The 19695-nt window shown below is 39.0% G+C and overlaps 1 protein-coding gene across 2 annotated transcripts in view; it reads left to right on the top strand.

The window, feature by feature from the left end:
* NAMPT (nicotinamide phosphoribosyltransferase) overlaps positions 1–19695 on the top strand; it is a 62313-nt gene that overhangs the window by 25604 nt on the left and 17014 nt on the right. The window contains exons 1-9 of one of the 2 annotated variants that reach the window (XM_048836350.2): positions 1471–1688; positions 1810–1912; positions 2304–2460; positions 4129–4232; positions 6499–6627; positions 7278–7436; positions 7872–8008; positions 11327–11552; positions 16488–16607. In XM_048836350.2, coding sequence (XP_048692307.1) covers positions 1672–1688; positions 1810–1912; positions 2304–2460; positions 4129–4232; positions 6499–6627; positions 7278–7436; positions 7872–8008; positions 11327–11552; positions 16488–16607 — 1152 coding nt within the window. In that variant the 5' untranslated portion in view covers positions 1471–1671. Of the gene's footprint in view, positions 1–1470; positions 1689–1809; positions 1913–2303; positions 2461–4128; positions 4233–6498; positions 6628–7277; positions 7437–7871; positions 8009–11326; positions 11553–16487; positions 16608–19695 lie in introns of those variants that run through there. The other variant, XM_048836349.2, reaches the window with a different exon arrangement.

Consider the following 19695-nt stretch of genomic DNA (forward strand, 5'->3'; position numbering starts at 1 on the left):
TAGTCCAGTTCACTTCAGTGTGAAACTGTCTGGCACAGAATATCAGACATCCAATATCTTGTAATAGCCCAAACCTGTTGTTGGTTCCATGCATCCTCTTTTCTTAAAGATCAAGTAATATAATTTTAGTGATCAAACATACTTGTATATAAACATTAAGTGGAAGTAAGTGTTCAATATACCTTAATTTTTTCAAATCCTTCCAATTGTAGCACTTTTTCTTCCATACAGATATAATTATGCTGGAAGAATTGCTCAGTAAAAGTGGCAATGTCTTTAAATTCTATATAGAATTTTCTGACTTCCCAGATTAAAACATATCATTTTCCTTGGCTGAATCTAAAAATCTAGTTGTTTCTTGTTCTGACATCTCAGATAATACACATTTTGCATTTGGAGCAATTGTGTTTGATGTTTGAGCCAGTTTATGATCCTTTAGCTGTATTGGTTCTGCAGTACTTTCATTATTTGAAGTAAATCCAGACACTTAAAAATACTCTGCCACACTGTCCATGCTTAAAACTTGGGGTTTGAATTTTCCATGGCCAAAGATGAATAAAAACTTTCATTTTTTACACTCTTTATGATTTATTAAACATTCCCTTACAGCATTGGATACCCAAACACAACAGCATTGTGCTGGTATATGAAAACCAGAAAGTGAAACTGGCTAGTCTAGTTCACTGTCCAAGCTAAGTGAAATGCAAAAAATAGAACAGCATAAGTGAAAGGAAAATAGGATTTTTAAAATCTTTTAATCTACAGTTTTAGTAATACAGGTAAGGGAAAAATTAAATATTTAATCTTGAAAGTGTCAGATACTTATTGTAAAATAAGATGGGAAACACTTTTATAAAAAAATATAACAAAACAGAAAAATACTTAGGAATTATCACTTCAGTGTCTTAAAATCCTCTTAATTTGGAAGTAGTAGCAGGGAAAAATTATTTTTAATACCTTGTTCAAACCTAGAAATATCTCAGTCTTCAAAGAGATATCCAAACACATCTTGCACTTTTCCTCCAATTTTCTGTCCTGAGCAGTGACACCTCTCCTTTCTTATATATTTTTTTTCTGCTGTAAAGCGTGTAGGTGTATCTTAGTGTATGGTGTATACGTGTATATTCTGACAGAGCAAAAAATTGTGAAAATTAGCTGACTTCTTATGACATTTAGATGGTAGAATTTGTAAACCAGCCCAAACTTTCCAATTTACACCATCATATACCCTTCTTATCTCACATGCAGCTGTGGGTTGTATGTGTAATTTTAACACTTTAAGAGGAATACCAGCTTTGCAAGTTAAAGGCTAAAATGGCCCGTCTATGGGAAAGGAAGATATAGTTACACTTGAAGTATAATAGATCTGTATAATGTACATGCTAAGATAGTTCCCATCAGTATCTGATAGAATGCTAGGTACGTTTATAACCTTTTGTGTTCACATGCTCAGCTCTCACTAAACATTCACTGTTGGAGTGGAAGATAAGCTTTTATGGAAAGTTTGAGCAAAATCCCTTTAGTAATTCCAGTGGGAAAATACAACTCTTCCATTGAAGAAGAAAATCAACCCACTTATTTAACACAACTAGCAGCAATAACTGTGGCTAGAGAGCTGGCATGGACATAATCAGAGCTAGAAAAATCTACTCCTCTGTTCACCCAGGATAGATGGGAAGCTTTTTTGGGTAAGTGCCATCAGCTTCTTCAGAATCTGAACTGCTTAAAGAACTGTTTCTAGCCTTATGACTATGATAACCTGCAAATGTGAATTGAGCATAAACCGAAGCAGTGCTAACTTCTCAACAGGCAAACATCTTCCGTTCCACTGCTGCTACCAGGTTTGCAAAGGCACAGCAGAACGAAAACTGACCAGTCTTGTCACTTTTCATTGCTGCTATTCAAAACCCAGGTCAGTTTCACTCTGCTGATATAGGGAAACCTACTGTATGAGTAGAAGCAGAGGTGGGCACTAAAGCTATTTACTAGACAGACAGATTGTAAAACAGATGGGGGAAGGAGTAAAATAGGAGAAATTGGGTTGAGCAATCAGAAATCCGAGGGAGGGGTAAACCGATAAAGATATCCCACAACCATCCTCCCAGCTACTAGTATGGATGTAGTGGGGAAATGAGAGAATGTTCCTCATTTCTAGCCTGAAAGCGTTGGGATCATTCCAAAGTCACATGTAGAGATGGAACTCTGCTGAAAACTCTAACAAGTCTTGTTTATTTGTGATCTCTTGTTGTCTGTTCTGTAGTGATATACATTTTGAGCTCTTACTGAGGTTTTTCTTAATGTAGGTTACACATTATAAGCAATATCCACCTAATACAAGCAAAGTTTATTCCTACTTTGAATGTCGTGAAAAGAAGACTGAGAACTCCAGATTAAAGAAGGTGAAATATGAGGAAACAGTTTTTTACGGGTTGCAGTACATTCTAAATAAGTACTTAAAAGGTATTTGTCTCATAATTTCAGCAAAAACATAAATCTCCATATTTTTCTCCAAACTTCTTGAATTCTGATAGTTGAAGCAGTTTTTGGATTATTTTAGCTCAGGGTTTGTTTTTTAAATTTGAAGTCTCATTTTATTCTCATGACTCTCAAAAATGAGATGTCATCTTTCATAAAATGGTCTTCTACGTTCAGTGCCTTCTATTTTTGTTAGGTATCAATGAGATATTCAGCAAACTAAAAACTACAAAAAAGAATAACAAGTATTTTTATCTGTGAAGCTGTTACAATGTTTTAGATAAATGGTCATCTGAAACATCAAAACTTAAAGATCAGAACCAAAGATAAGTTACTTGGAATCATTAAAAAAGGTAGCAACACCACTCTCTTTGAGAGTCAATTAAGATTTGGAGGAAAATAAGTTTTATGTTCAAAACTTGAAAAATGTACAATCTGTATTTGCTAATCAGTTATATGCATGTATTAGTAACTTGTGTTTAAGTGTAATTTCCTTTAAATCTAGTAATGATCTATAACAATTTTAATTGTGTGGTAGCTAAGTGTGCATTTTTTCCCCAGATCATTTAAAAGTGTACATCTTAAAACTTCACATGGCATTATAAACTCATTTTGGAGGTACAATTATTTGTTTTTTGCACTTCAAGTAAATACCATGTGTTGTGCTTCTTCCTCTCATTTCGTTTCCTGTTATACCAAAAAATACTTTTCCTACATCATTGGTCTCAGACTGTGTGCAAATCCTAACCAAGACTCCACCAATGCCAATCTCAGTTCTTGCCAAATGTTGGCACTCCAGTAAAAAATCATTTGGTGGCAATCCCATATCATACACTGTGAAAAGCGTAGGACCTGAACTTCCTCTTTTTTTACTTCCTTGAATTAGGAAAACTGTCCCAAAATAATCACAGCATGATCAGTATACTTAGTCTCCAAAATCTCATTCTGGGGTGGGCTGTCAGAGGCTAGTTGACATTACTATAACAGCTTCTATAGAGATCTAAAGGATTACAGGACAATATTAAACTTAATTCATTTTAGCATTTATGGAATGTGCCAGGTTAGTAGTCCTGTAGATTGAAGTCCCCTATTTAGCCACAAAAAGAGTATGACCGAGGCAATAGCATTGCAAGCTTCCTCAGAGTGTCCTGCTAAGGTGCCTCAATCCTGTTTTGAAGGGATCATCAGTGTGAAGGAACGTAGCTTCTTATCCACGCTAATTTAGACTTTGCGTGCTTTGCTGAGTGTTGTGACTCCTTCTCTGGGAACAGTGTTGAGGGCATCAAATCATTTCATGTAGATGCTGACCAGCCATCAGTTGATAATGTCCTCAAATTATTACCAACCTGAGCTGAATTTGAACGACTGATCTATAAGTGAAAGGTCTTCTATTCCAATACCAATTTTCTTAGCCATCCTGTCTCTTACAATACAACTTTAAAGCCAAAAATGATGCTTGTAAGCATAGCATTCGCTATTACATATTTGCCCTCCGAAAGCTCTTTGGACACAAAGTAACTTTCATGTCTGGGAGGAGACTTTGATAATGAAAGCCTCATCTTTTATTTATTCATCAAGAGCTGCTTAATAATGCTTGGCATTAAAAAATTATCGCATTGTCTGAACTTACTTTTAAACTATTTTTCATTGCAGGCAAAGTGATAACCAAAGAGAAAATCCAGGAAGCCAAAGAGGTGTATAGGGAGCATTTTCAAGATGATGTCTTCAATGAAAAGGGATGGAGCTATATTCTTGAGGTAAAAAATATTCTTGAGGTATATTTTAATTCAAGGTAATTCTAGGTAGGATTTGTGAATCAGGGATTAGTTACTTCCATCTTTAGGATCACTGCTGTAGTCTGCAAGGACTAGCAGCTGTCACAGAATAATCAAATAATTGTAAATGCATGAAGCAAAGTAGTTTTCATCCTTACAAATGCCAAATATGGCTTTCTGGGTAGTAGGGATTTATTGCTGCTGTCACCTGCTAGTCTGAGTTGGGGCTTGTTAGCAAATTTCAATATGTAATACAATATTTAGTGTCTGGTTATGTCATTTAAATCACTTTCTCTAATCATAGTAGCTTTTCTTCTAATGCAGAAAGCACTGCAACTTTTTGCATGAGTAAATAGTAAATGGAGAAAATACATTTTAATTGGTATATGAAAATATAAATTTTATATCTAAAATTTTATATCTAAAATGTGTCTAAATTTTGTAGTGCTACTTCAAATAAGTATTTTGTTATGAGATATAGAGAACAGTTAGAAATTTTTCTGAGACAAAATCTCCAAAATAACTATCTTCGAAAACGTTACTTTCTTAGCGTATAATTTTTTTCAAAGAAATGAGGGCATTTCCCCTTTAAGTGTGGGCAGATTTGTTCCGGTCTTTGCACTCCCTGAAGCTTGCTGCATTTCCAATTTTTATGCTAGACTAAACTATTTCTTCGAAAGCATTGCGTATTGCATTAGTGATCATGACTGAGGTAATTGATGGCATGTGGGTATGAACATATTGGCATGTCTGGTTGTCCTTTAGCAACCAAAATGGACAATAAGAATGGAAATTCTCCACTTTCACAAAGTGTAACACTAGTGACCAGATGAATCAAACTATTTTTCTCTATTCTACCATTAACTCAAGAAAGCTAAAGGGGTATGGGGGTGTGTGTGTGTGTGTGTCTACTTCTGTTCATAGATCCTTTGAGTACATTACTAAGATTTTTGCATATTACTTCTCCTGAAGAGAACCAGACTTATTTTACTGTTTAATCACTTGGTTTCTTTTTTCCTCGTTAGGTTGTCCCTTTTTAACACCATTAACTCACCAATAAATAATTTAAAGCCTTATTGTCAGACAGTCTTTATTAGGCTTCTGTCTTGGGAGGTTTTAATAGGCATGGTCATCTTTGGTCAGTCTGGTTAACTGGTTCCTTGCAGTATATAAATGTGATAAGACTCTTAAACAGGAAAGGACTGAGATGAAACTCTAGTGATTTCTTGGAAATACTTGGATTTCTTGGATGCATCTCCATGAGAAAGTGCTTCTGAAATTCTGAATGGAAGTGTTTTAATTTAAAAAAAGTTATACTGATTAATCTTTGACAACTGGAGCTGTTGAAGCAGCGTTTTGACATGCATTGGGATATCGCTGGCGAATGTGTTTTGATACTAGCTATAAAACTGCACCATTTTTCTAAAGCAGCACCATTTTGGTAATATGTTCATTTTAACACTTTTTGTACACTTTATGGAAAAACTCCTAAGGCACGTTCCTTTGGGTCTACGCAAGCTGCTACTTATCAGTTTAGTTCATCGTGCTATTTCAGTAGCTTATAATAGTTATTTTACAGTTGCTGTCTCATAATTTATTCATTGCAAACAGGCTGCTACATCTCATATTCCAGAGTGTTGAATATTTCGAACATGAATGTTAATGTTGACAATTGTTTTTTGAAATTGAAAGAACAAAAATTTGGGAGGCTGGATTCCATGGTCAGTGGATAGAGTAGATAAAACTTTTTAGAAAGGATGTACACTGAATCCCATTTAAAGATATTAGTTCTCTTAAAACAAATGTCTGCACCAAAACATAATGAGACCATTTAAAAAAATAGATGCCAGATGGCGCAACCGTCAAGGTAAAACACCACAGAAAACTGAACGGCAAAGATCTGTTACATAAACGTTTCTGTGGATCAAACCTTTTTTTTTGTTCGTTTTTTTTTTTTAAACAGCAGGGTCTCCTTAAATGAGTGTGTTCAAAGAATAACCTTGTTAAATATCCTTTGGTGAACCATGGTTATTCATTTTGTGGAATTGGTGCCTTTTTAAATGTATAGGTTTTGGCATATTTGAGTGGGTGGCTTGTGTGTTGTTTTTTTTTAATATTTAGTTTATTTCACTGTAAAGGCTTTCTTTTTAGCAAATATAAAGCCTGACTTCGCTCCACTGAAGTCAATGGAAGCAGGGCTGGCTCAGCTGTTCCTACTATCTAATGCTGCTATTAATTTCTCTTACAGAAGTATGAAGGGCATCTTCCGATAGAAGTAAAGGCTGTTCCTGAAGGCTCAGTCATTCCCAGAGGAAATGTACTATTCACGGTAGAAAACACGGATCCAGAGTGCTATTGGCTCACCAACTGGATTGAGGTCAGTCTTCAAAAATGAAGCTTTCATTAAAAATGAAGAACGGGTTCACAATCATTCTACTTGGGTTTAGGGTGAGATCTCTGGAACCAGCTGGTTTCTGCTTTCAAAAGATCTGTCTCTTTCTTGAAGCCTGCTGCAGAAGTGTTGTGTAATAAGCTTATTTAATAAATAGGGGAAATTCACAACAGTACTCAGACATGTTGTGGGAATTGACTTTTGTGTGCATTGGTCTGCAGCTCAGGAAGTTTGACTCCTGCAGTGAGTAGCTGCTTGGCCCACCTCACAATAAAAAGGAGTTATTAAATTAAATATGACTCTTAGGCAAACTATTTTGGACACAGCCAATATTTCTTGCATCACTTCTAAAAATGAGGAACACCTCTTGGACGAGTGTAGTTGTAAGTTAACAGACAGTAGAATTGGGGAGTGATGTGATGGTACTTCCCAATAAGTTACTTGTGCATATGTTGACACCATTTGCCGTACCTAATTTTGCTAAGTCTTTGCAGTGCCCATATAGATTTCCCCTTGGTTTATTGCCAGTAGCCTCAGTTGTGCGTGGCTCATTGCCAAGTGGGGATTTTTGAGTCTTGATCAAACATATTTCATTTATGTGCACCTGATAACAATGGGTTTTTTTGTTGTTGTAGACTATTCTTGTTCAGTCATGGTATCCAATCACAGTAGCCACAAATTCCAGGGAGCAGAAGAAAATTTTGGCAAAGTATTTGCTAGAGACATCTGGCAGCTTAGAAGGACTAGAGTACAAACTGCATGACTTTGGCTACAGAGGAGTTTCTTCACAAGAGGTAACACTAATTTGCCCAATAGCTTGAGAAGTTTAATTCTATTTAAAGAAATATAGTACAGCCAGGAATTTATAGCATTTTGGCACAAATATCTTTTGACTATTTCTGACACTTTGGTGTCTTGTAATGTTATGAAAGTCTGGATTATTGGAGCAGTGTGAGTTGGGAGTACTTTATTGAGAACTCTTTCCTTCTCTTTGTACCTTCAGGTACAAAATTAAAGAAACTGCAGTTTACTTAAATATCAAGACCTGGAGAACTTTTCTCTTTATGGAAATTATCTTCTGGATAGTATGAGACTGTGTTTAAACTAAATACAGGAGAAACTAGAATTAAACAAGAGCTTTGCTGTAACAGAACTAACCCTGTACAATACTTGATGATTAGGCTTCATGGTTTGGCACTGTACTTTAAAGTCATGTCTCTGTTTCTCAGACAGCAGGAATAGGAGCATCTGCTCACTTGGTAAACTTTAAAGGAACTGACACAGTAGCAGGAATTGCTTTAATTAAAAAGTACTATGGAACGAAAGACCCTGTTCCAGGATATTCTATTCCAGCTGCTGAACACAGGTAAAATCCCCCCCACCCCCAGTTGTTTGAAACCTTTGCTGAATTTCGTTATTTCTAGTGTTAACACGACTATTTTTCCATGTCCTTTCTTTGCATGTGGAAATGCTTGCTTCACTCCACATAACGAGGCAGATAAAACCTCTTCAGTCTTTTTGTGTGGCACACTGTATGAGTAGATACTAGTCCAGCTGTTAAGGCAGAAGTGAACCTTGCCAGCTGATGCATGACGAAGCTTGCCAGCTAATGTACTGATCTGTTTTTTAGAAACTTATTTAGGTTCAAAATGAGACTAACTTGGGGGGTTATTTGAGTCAAGTTGTAAAGTCATAGCTAAAACATCTTGAACATTTGTATTCTCAATGGGCAACAATTTGATACTGGGGCCCAATTCTTTAGTACAGGTATTTAAAAATACATGAGAAGTCATGAAAGTTGCCAGTGTCAGCACTCCCAACTCAAGACTTCTTTCCCAAGAAGAGGTAGTTATGGTATAATAAGCTTCCCATCATGTCAGGACCCTGGCTGAAGAATTAGTCCTATCTGTGTGATCAATCCTTGATCTCTACTGACCCTGCCAAGAAGGATGAGAATTGTGACAGTGGTTGTTATATTCTGAACACTCCTATGAGATTGACACTCATTCATTTCAAACATTGTATCAGTCGTTAGCTGGTAACTTTCAGCCACTCCTGACCTGTAGTGGATTTTGATACAGAGATGAAAGTCTCTGAATCTCATTACCTTGTGCTATCCAGTCTACCTTCTTAAATGGATAAAAGCTTTGCACCACTCTTTATTATTCTTAGTGGATAAAAGTCTAGTGTTTAGTTTAATAAATATTCTAATCTGGTAAACTGGGGTACATGATTCCAATTTGAACACTGGATTTACTTTGTATAGTGGTCATCTCTGAGCAGTAAATGTCTGTGCAGGTCAGTGTTTCTGGAGCAATCTAAGTATGGGATTTAATGACTAATTGGAAATCTAGAGAACTATTGTATAAGTTAGTGGAAGTTCAACAGGTTGCCCAGTGCTTTTGACCTTTTTTTTAGGCTTGGCAGAAATAACTGTAAATTTAAAGCGTAACTTAAGAAAATATACTGAACAGCTGTAATAAATGTTCTGTGCAGTTCAGTGGCATGGTGACATTAAAGTGAACAGTTTTAGTCCCAGATGAGATTGTTTGGTACATGCATATTGCAGCCATTGTCTCCAAGCCACTAATGAGTGTGAGAGGCTCATGCAAGCCACTTCTCAAATTGTTCCCAATTCTCCGGGATTGGAGTGCTGTCAGCGCTGTGCTTGTAGCTGGCACCTTGCCGTGCATGTTCCCATTATTGCCACAGCTCCTCTTGGAAAAGGAACTTCCTTTTTGCATCTGTTTGCCAACATTGCTGAGGGTGCCTGTGGGGGGAGAGAGCCACCAGAGTGGATAAATGCTTTTAGTTTTTAAAAAAAATCTATTTTAAATTTTAATCAGGACTGTTTGTGGTGCTAGTTCGTACCATGTTATAGTCTTAAATCACTAAATGGGATGTTTCATACTTGTTTTAGCTTCCTAATTGTTAGTAGAATTTCAGATTTTACATGCTCTTTTCTATTGGGAAATTTCACAATTAACGTGCTCATCTGTTGCTGAAAAAGGCAAGTCCAAGGCCTCATTAACATCCTTTATATGATAACAGAAACACAAATTTACAAAACAAATAGCTCGTGCTGTCTTTGTAGTCAACACCATCTTCTAAATATTGAGCTTCCAAAAGTCGTGAAAGCAGAAATGCTTTGACCTGGCTATACTCCTACATTAGTTTCACAGTTTGAAGTCAATAGGATTATTGCTCCTAGGTCACTTGGTTGCTTTTGAAAATCCTGACCCTTAAAGTATCTAAATATGGGTCAAGGAGCTTTAACCGTAGGCTTTTATTTTTGAAAATTTTGGCCTGTTTGTATGCAAGTTAACAATGACTTTGTTAATGTTGTGGAAAATCTAACACCCTGATCCTGCAAATACTTACACATCTGCTTAATTTAACTATCATGAATCATCTCAATTCATTTGTAACTGCACAATCAGGGCCGACATAGTGATGCATTGCTAACACTAAAGCAGTTTTGTTCTGAAGTGACAGATTTTGTGCTACCAAGAGAAGTTTTTACTGATATATAATTTTAGTGCCAAGTACTGCAAACATATAAGCACATTGCTTAACTTCAAGCACGAGTAGCTTCATTGTAGTTAATAGGACTACTGATGTAAGTAGTTCTGTACCTGGTTTAGTGTTAGAAGTATTTAAGGCCTTGATGCTGCGGAGTTTTACAAAACTTAGATTATTCCCTTGGAGACAAAAATAAGATTCCCATCCTGTATCAGCATTTTTAAAAAAAACAACCCCGCATTTATAGGTAAATCCCTTCACCCTGGCATGCATTACACCCACCCACACCCCCCAGCTAGGGTGCTCCTGCAGGAGGAGGAGATGGAGCTGAGCTGCTGCTGAACTGCGAACCTGTCAGGTTGGAGGTTGAAGGAGCTGGTCCTGAGAGGAAGCCAGGTGCACGCCCCCCTGCTAGCAAAGTACTTACTATCTCATCCACTCCCCAGCAGTAGAGGACTCTCTCCTTACTCCTCCTTCTCCTCCTCCTCTTTTCCCCCCTTCCCCCCCCCCCACCACCACACACACACAGGCCAGAGTGCTGCTCCCTATTCAACCTCGTTCCATAGTCTTATGGATGCCTGCTCCCCACTCTGCTGCCTCCACAAGGGCTCTTCCTTCACTCACTCTACCACTATCTGCAAAAGGGGGGACGGGACATAAAACCTCAGGCACCACCGCCAGCAAGAGGGATCTCTTCCATCATATCCTGTACCCAGTTTTGGGAAATCAGCTTGCTTGCAGCCAAGTAGAGGGAGATTTTATTTATTCTACCCTACTTTAATCTACAGAGTGATTAACCAGCCACCAGTTAGGCTTGGTCTCCAAGTTGGGAAATGCAGACAGGAGCCCTCTACAAAGTACGATAGACCTCAGATTGAAGGGGATGGGTGAAGTTTGTTGGGTCACTGCCTGAGAAGATAGTAAGATGCTAAGGCAGAACATTTTTGAGAGATTTCCTTCTAAAACTATTAGCAGCAATACATTGATTCAGCCTCTTTTATAGTTCATATAAACTACTTGAAGATATTTCAAGGACTGCGTCAGTTTGCATTATAGTTGGCTTTAGTTATAGAGTACCTTTTACATACAGAAAAATACAAAATATGTGATTTGGCTGACTCATGAACTTCAGTCTAATGCAGATCTTCAACTGATTTTCCAGTACCATAACCGCTTGGGGGAAAGACCATGAGAAAGATGCTTTTGAACACATAGTGACACAATTTTCTTCAGTGCCTGTATCTGTGGTCAGTGACAGCTATGACATCTACAATGCGTGTGAGAAAATATGGGGTGAGGACTTAAGGCATTTAATTGTATCCAGAAGTCCAAAGGCACCACTGATTATTAGACCAGATTCTGGAAATCCTCTTGACACAGTGTTAAAGGTAATACTTTTAAAATAATCCTTCATATGTAGAATTTTGAAATGGCTGTCTAACACATTTGGGAAATTTTATTACTGATGATCTAAAACTATTGCTGCACTAGGGTATTTCATGTGTGATAAATCAAAAAATGTCCCTAATTAACCTTATCTGAGGAAACTCTGTTCCACATTCCAAATAGCTTGGTTTTTACCAAGCCAGTTACTCAACTGCTTATAGTTCTTAAAGCCATTTTTGGGTCCCTTTTAGAACTCTGCAAGATTAGTCAGTGTATGTAATGAAATTCTCAGTTGTGATGCAGAAAGATTCGGGGATAATACAACATATATTATTGTCTCAGCACTTTCCAATAAGGAGTGAAATAGGAGGCTGACTAAACATTAATCAAATGCCAAGCTAAAGTGACCTTTCTCACCACTTAAGAAAAGCCTGAAAATCCAGAGTCACTTAACATTGAAGCAATAAATTACACGTGCTGCACGTACAAGAAAAGCTCCAAACCCTGTCAGACTTGCATTTAAACCAGAGACACTTGCTCTTGAACAACCAAAGAGCCACTTCATCATACAGAACTGTAGAATAAGAATGGCCATGCTGGGTCAGACCAAAGGTCCACCTAGCCTAGTATCCTGTCTTCCGACAGTGGCCAATGCCAGGTGCCCCAGAGGGAATGAACAGAACAGGTAATCATCAAATGATTCATTCCCTGTCTCTCATTCCCAGCTTCTGGCAAACAGAAGCTAGGGACACCATCCCTGCCCATCCTGGCTAATAGCCATTGATGGACGTATCCTTCATGAATTTATCTAGTTCTTTTTTTGAACCCTGTTATGGCCTTCACAGCATCTTCTGGCATTGAGTTCCACAGGTTGACTGGGCATTGTGTGAAGAAATACTACCTTTTGTTTGTTTTTAAACTTGCTGCCTATTAATTTCATTTGGTGACCCCTAGTTCTTGTGTTATGAGAAGGAGTAAATAACACTTCCTTATTTACTTTCTCCATGCTAGTCATGATTTTATAGACCTCAATCATATCTCCCCCCCCTCCCCCCTTTAGTAGTCTCTTTTCCAAGCTGAAAAGTCCCAGTCTTATTAATCTCTCCTCATACGGAAGCTGTTTCATCCCCTAATCATGTTTGTTTGCCCTTTCCTAAACCTTTTCCAATTAATCTTTTTTCTTTTTTTGAGATTGGGGCAATCACATCCACACGCAGTATTCAAAATGTGGGCATACCATGGATTTATATAGAGGCAATATGATATTTTCTGTCTAATTATCTATCCCTTTCCTAATGATTCCCAACATTGTGTTAGCTTTTTTGACTGCTGCTTTACATTGAGTGGATGTTTTCAAAGAACTATCCACAATGACTCCAAGATCTTTCTTGAGTGGTAACAGCTAATTTAATCCCCATCATTTTATATGTATAATTGGGATAATGTTTTCCAATGTGTATTACTTTGCATTTATCAACACTGAATTTCATTTGCCATTTTGTTGCCCAGTCACCCAGTTTTGAGAGCATTTTGTAGCTCTTCGAAGTCTGCCCCTGGAACTTAATTATCTTGAGTAGTTTTGTATCATCTGCAAATTTTGTCACCTCACTGTTTACCCCTTTTTTCAGATCATTAATTAATATGTTGAATCGGACTGGTCCCAGTATCGACCCCTGGGGGACATCGCTATTTACCTCTCTCTAATCTGAAAACTGTCCGTTTATTCCTACCCTTTAACCAGTTACCAGTCCATGAGAGGAGCTCCCCTCTTATCCCATGACCGCTTACTTTGCTTAAGACCCTTTGGTGAGGGACCTTGTTAATGGCGTTCTGAAAATCTAAGTACACTATATCCACTGAATCTCCCTCTCCACATGCTTGTTGACCCCTGAAAGAATTCTAGCAGATTGGTGAGGCATGCTTTCCCTTTACAAAAACCATGTTGACTCTTCCCCAACAAATTATGTTCATCTATGTGTCTGTCAATTTTGTTCTTGACTATAGTTTCAATCAGTTTGCCTGGTAGTGAAGTCAGGGTTACCAGAGTCTGTAATTGCCTGGATCACCTCTGGAGCCCTGTATAAAAATTGGCATCACATTAGCTATCCTCCAGTCATTTGGTACAGAAGCTGATTTAAATGATAGGTTACAGACTACAGTTCTTCAATTTCACATTTGAGTTCCTTCAGAACTCTTGGGTGATACCATCTGGTCCTGGTGACTTATTACTGTTTAGTTTTATCAGTTTGTTCCAAAACCTCCTCTAATGACACCTCAATCTGGGACTGTTCCTCAGATTTGTCACCTAAAAAGAAGGTCTCAGATTTTGGAATCCCGCTCATATCCTCAGCTGTGAAGACTGATGCAAAGAGCTCATTTAGTTTCTCCGCAATGGCCTTATCATCCTTGAGTGCTCCTTTAGCATCTCAGTCATCCAGTAGCCCCACTAGTTGTTTAGCAGGCTTTCTGCTTCTGATGTACTTAAATTTTTTGCTGTTGCTTTTTCTTTTAGCTAGCTGTTCTTCACATTCGTTTTTGGCCTTCCTAATTATATTTTTACACTTCATTTGCCAGAGTTTATGCTCCTTTTTATTTTCGTCACTAGGATTTAACTTCCACTTTTTAAAGGATGCCTTTTTGCCTCACTGCTTCTTTTACTTCGTTGCTTAGCCACAGTGGCACTTTTTTGTTTCTCTTACTATGTTTTTAATTTGGGGTGTACATTTAAGTTGAACCTCTCTTATGGTGTCTTTTAAAAAGTTTCCATGCTGCTTGCAGGGATTTTACTTTTGGTGCTGTACCTTGTAGTTTCTGTTTAACTAACCTCATTTTTTTGTGTAGTTCCCCTTTCTGAAATTAAATGCTACAATGTTGGCTGCTGTGGTGTTTTCCCCACGACAGGGATATTAAATTTAATTATATTATGGTCACTATTACCAAGGGGTCCAGCTATATTCACTTCTTGGACCAGATACTTTGCTCCACTTAGGACTAAATCAAGAATTGCCTCTCCTCTTGTGGATTACAGGACTATCTGCTCCAAGAATCAGTCATTTAAAGTGTCAAACTATTTCCCGTCCTGAGGTGACATGTACCCAATCAATATGGGGATAGTTGAAATCCCCCATTATTGTTGAGTTTTTAATTTTAATAGCCTCTCTCATCTCCCTGAGCATTTCAGTCACTATAGCCATCCTGGTCAGGTGGTCAGTAATATATCCCTACTGCTATGCTCTTATTATTAGAGCATGGAATTACTATCCATAGAGATTCTATGGTACGGTTTGGTTCATTTAAGATTTTTACTTCATTTGATTCTACGCTTTCTTTCACATTTAGTGCCACTCCCCCACCAGCATGACCTGTTCTGTCCTTCTGACATATTTCGTACCCTGGTATTACTGTGTCCCATTGATTATCCTCATTCCACTAAGTTTCTGTGATGCCTGTTATATCAATACCTTCATTTAATACATGGCACTATAGTTCACCCATCTTATTATTTAGACTCTAGCATTTGTATATAAGCACTTTAAAAACTTGTCACTTTTTAGCTGTCTGCCATTACATGATGTGATCGGTACTTTTTTTTCATTTGACTGTTTCTCATCAGATCCTACCTGTATTTTTTCTTCTTCCATCCTCTCCTCCTTACTAGGACATAGCGAATCTCCATTAATAGATCCTCCCCTAAAGGATATCTCTGTCCGAACCACATGCTCCTCTGCACCTGTCGGCTTTTCCCCAGCCCTTAGTTCAGAAACTGCTCTACGACCTTCTTAATTTTAAGTGTCAGCAGTCTGGTTCCAATCTGGTTTAGGTGGAGCCTATCCTTCCTGTATAGGCTCCCCCTTTCCCAAAAGTTTTCCCAGTTCCCTCCTCCCTACGCCATCGTCTCATTCATGCATTTAGACCCTGAAGTTCTGCCTGTCTAACTGGCCCTACACGTGGAACCGGAAGCACTTCAGAGAACGCTACCAGGGAGGTCCTGGACTTCAATCTCTTACCTAGCAGCCTAAATTCGTCCTCCAGGACCTCTCTCCTATCCTTCCCTATGTCATTGGTACCTACGTATACCATGACCACTGGCTCCTCCCCAGTGCTACACATACGTCTATCTAGATGCCTCGAGAGATGTGTAACTTTTTCCCCAGGCAGGCAAGTCACCATGCAGTTTTCCAGGTCGTCGCATTATGCCACACAAGAAGTGTAAAGCTATTTAGAACACACACTCTTAAATGTAAAAATCATATAATAAAAGCTAACAATACCATTCCATTAGAGTAACTCTCAGTGCTATTATATGTTGGCTGTCTACCAGGACAAATACAGATTTAACCTGTCTGGGTACTTTTTTTTCTAGGGCAAGTGCTAGATCACCATAGGAACTTTGCTTACTTTCTCTTTCTCAGAACCATGAAAAAGTCAGTGTGGATCAGGATCTAAATTTTGAGTATTGCTAGTTTAAACGGAGACCTCGGACAGCAATCCTTACTCCATGAGGCGTATGGTGCTAACAGAGCTGAGAAACGTGAAGGGCACATCCACTGTTTGCATTGTGTAAAGTAAAGAAATGTGTTTTTAAAAACAAACAAACAAACAAAAAAAAAAAAAGAGAGAGAATAATATGCTGGGTCGACCTACTGAGGAGAGTCTAGCTGCCAATTTGTGGTTATGCAGCAAGAAGTGGGGATTGGGTGTGATTAGTCCTCTTTAGCCATGTGACTATACAGACCCTATTGTCTCCTAAGCCATTTTCTTCTAAACCACCCTCTGCACAATGACTGGAATATTTAAAGTACAGCATGGCTTTGCTCTGAGCCATGTACTCAAAATGCTAACAAAAATTAATTCTATTAAGTTTAATGGATTTGGTGTTTAACTTTGCTAGAGTGAGAGATGTAGAAACAGAATTGCTTCCATTTTGTTTTCTACAGGTTTTGGAGATCTTAGGAAAGAAGTTCCCTGTTGTAGAAAATGCAAAAGGCTACAAGGTGTTGCCCCCTTATATCAGAGTTATTCAGGGAGATGGGGTGGATATCAACACGCTGCAAGAGGTATGAAGTTTCTTAATATATCAGTTGGCAGTGTCCTCCTTTAATCTGGAGTCTATTACAATTAGTCAGATGTTAATGGTTCTTTACTGACCCATTCCTAGCTTTCATTCTGGGCACTGCTTACAAACCCGAACGCATAAATTAATTTTATTAAAACCACGAGGAATTTTTAAAAAAAACGCATAACCTAAAATACATTTCCTAATCTCATGGTTGTAATTTTTATTCTCCTCTGTCGCCTCATTGTTTACTTTAATCCCTCCCATGTTGAAACTAATTAGGATTAAACTCAGGGCAAAGATCTATCCTTTTATTTGTGTCTAGTGTGCCAGTCATGACTTGTGCTGTGACAACAGTAGTAATTAACTAGTTTGGATTGTTAGGTTGTAAATTTAAATGTCTGCATTCAAACTTTCAAGGTGTACTTGTGCTTTTTGAAGGAGATACTTTTGAAAGCAAATGCAAAAGTGTCTACAAACCATTGTTAGTATAAAATGTGGTGGGGGTGGCATCTTTAAAAGCCCAGCCAATAAGAATAATTGAACAATCCATGTTTTATGCAAAATTATACCACATTAAACTGCTGGTGCCTGATAGTCTGAGAGATGGGCACATCATTTCTTACTGTTAAAATTAAAAAGTACAATTTCAGCGAAATAGAAGCCGAAGTTTTTATTACCTCCTGGAAACTCTAGTGACAAACTTGCAAGTGTCTGATGAAAGGAAGTGCAGAACAGGATGATTGGTTAATCTTATTTCTGCACTTCATCAGTTACTTGATATTAAGAGTCAGGCCATCATAAGATTAATGCCTTTTGCTTTGAAAATGAATAGCAGCATTGCACAGGGCATTCATCGTTTTCACCTGAGTAAATACTGCTGCAGTGCTGCAAAATAAATTAGGAAATACTCAGTTCAGTGAAACCTCTTAGATATTGGAAAGTACCTACAGGAACTCCAGTTCACCAGGTCTGAGCAGCTTTGCATTCTTTTGAATTAAGGACTAGAGAAACTAGACCACAGAAGTGGCAGTAAAGCAGTGGCACACTGGTGGGAGTCATGCATCTGTTCAGTTTGATAAACCATGTATAATCTGAGATCCACGAACATGAGCCCAAACAACAAAGCTACAAAGGTATTTACATGTCACTGACAAATCCTCAGAGAGCATGCTAGTTGGGATATTAAGTAACAGAATCATTGGTGGGAAGATTGCCTTGTAATGGAAAACAGCTAACACATTCATGCTATGACAGCCCTGAAAAGCAAATCTGATTTTCTTGGTTTGTTTGACAGAAACAGTGATTTGATGAGAATAGTCTTGCTGTATCATGCACAACTGTGATAACAGCAAGCATGAAATAACTGAATCTGGATATTCTACTCCTGATGGCTTTCTGCGTCAAAAAAATAGAAATTCTGCACACAGTATTTCAAAATTCTGCAGGTTTTATTTGTCAAATACATGTGGACGCTCCAGCGTCGCATTGGGGAATACAGGCCACTGGTGCACAGAGGTAGGATATCACTGTGCAGCTCTCAACCAGGGACATGGCTCAGCAGTGAGGCTGCACTCAACCCTGACACAGCGCAAGGACCGAGCCTGTCCCAGAAACACCCCAGGGCCCTGCCCTTGTGTGCCAAGTGCATCAGGTGTAGGAAGGCAGGCTCAGCCCAGCAGGATCCAAGTATGGAGCGGCTTAGTGTGGGGGGATCCAGGTGTGGGTTGAGAGGGTTCTGTGTGGGGTAATCTGGATGCACATGGGCTTGTTGGGGAGTTCTGGGTGCAGTGGTAATGGGATTCTGCATGGGGGTCCAGGCGAAGGTGGTTGGGGCTCAGAAGGGGGTTTAGGTGTGGGGGTTCAGTGAGGGGTCCAGATGTGGGGGAGGGAGGCTCAATGGGGTGTGGGGATCCAGGTGCAGCTGGTTGGGGCTTAGTAGAGTGGGGATCCGGGTGTGGGTGGCTTGTTGGGGTGGTCCAGATGCAGGGGGAGTGGGGCTCCGCGGGGGATCTGGGGGGGGTCTGGATGCATGGGGGTTGGGCGGATGGGGGAGCATCTCCCAATACAGTGATCCCTCCCTCTGCAGCTAAGGAGTGATGGGTGAGGAGTTTGCAGAACTTCTGCAGCCTTTGGAGAAATCTGGGGATGGGTCTGACCTGGCTCTGGATCCTGTGCAGGGGAAGAGGAAGTCCCATTCTCCCCAGCCAGGGCTAGCGGCCGAACCCGGCGCAGGGTAGGAGCCACCAACTGGGTCTTCCCCAGTCCCACCCCTTACCCCACAGTGATTTACCTCTGTACTGGCTGCCCTGGACACCCAAAACATACTGCTGGGGAGGGTCGCATGACTGCTCTTGTGGCTTCCCTTTGCTTTCCCATCAGAAAGCTATTTTTCGGTGGGGAAGCAAAGAAATCTGTGGGGGACATGAATTCTGTGCATGCGCAGTGGCGCAGAATTCCCCTAGGAGTGTTCTTCTCTTTAATACATAATTATGTCTGATTGATTGTTAAACTTTTCCAGCATCTGTTCTTGGAGACCATAAACTACATTTAACAACTGTTAAACAGAATTCAGTTGTGAGTTAGAATATATTGGGCCGTATTCATTGCTGGTTTGACTCCACTGACCTCTGATGGTGCTACAACAGCGATGGATTTGGCCCACTAAATTCAGTCTTTCCAGAAAAAAGCCAGTGAGCTTCTGGTAAGACTTTTTTTCCTTAACCTGACAAAATTCTAGGAGGCAACAATTAGTGTCATACTAGTCTATCACAAAATCATAACTAGTCTTTTAAAATATATATTTATGCGGGAAAGGAGGTGGAACCTTGTTCTTCAGGATATGGAGATTCAGTGCTGTTCTGCAAGGTGTAAATAGGACAGGAAAAATTTCTGATACCTAATGTGAGAGGAAATGGACACAAGGGATAAGTCTGTATTTAAATTACTTTCCTATTCAGATCCCAAAAATGTAGGATATAAAAATATATATATTAATTCTCCTCTCTCCCCCCCCCCCCCCCCAAGCCTTTTAGCAGCATAGCATTACCTGCAAGAATAAAAACAGTCATAACGCTTGGTATAAGAGA

Source organism: Caretta caretta, chromosome 1 (assembly GCF_965140235.1).
Source record: "Caretta caretta isolate rCarCar2 chromosome 1, rCarCar1.hap1, whole genome shotgun sequence".
Lineage (NCBI taxonomy): Eukaryota > Metazoa > Chordata > Testudines > Cheloniidae > Caretta > Caretta caretta.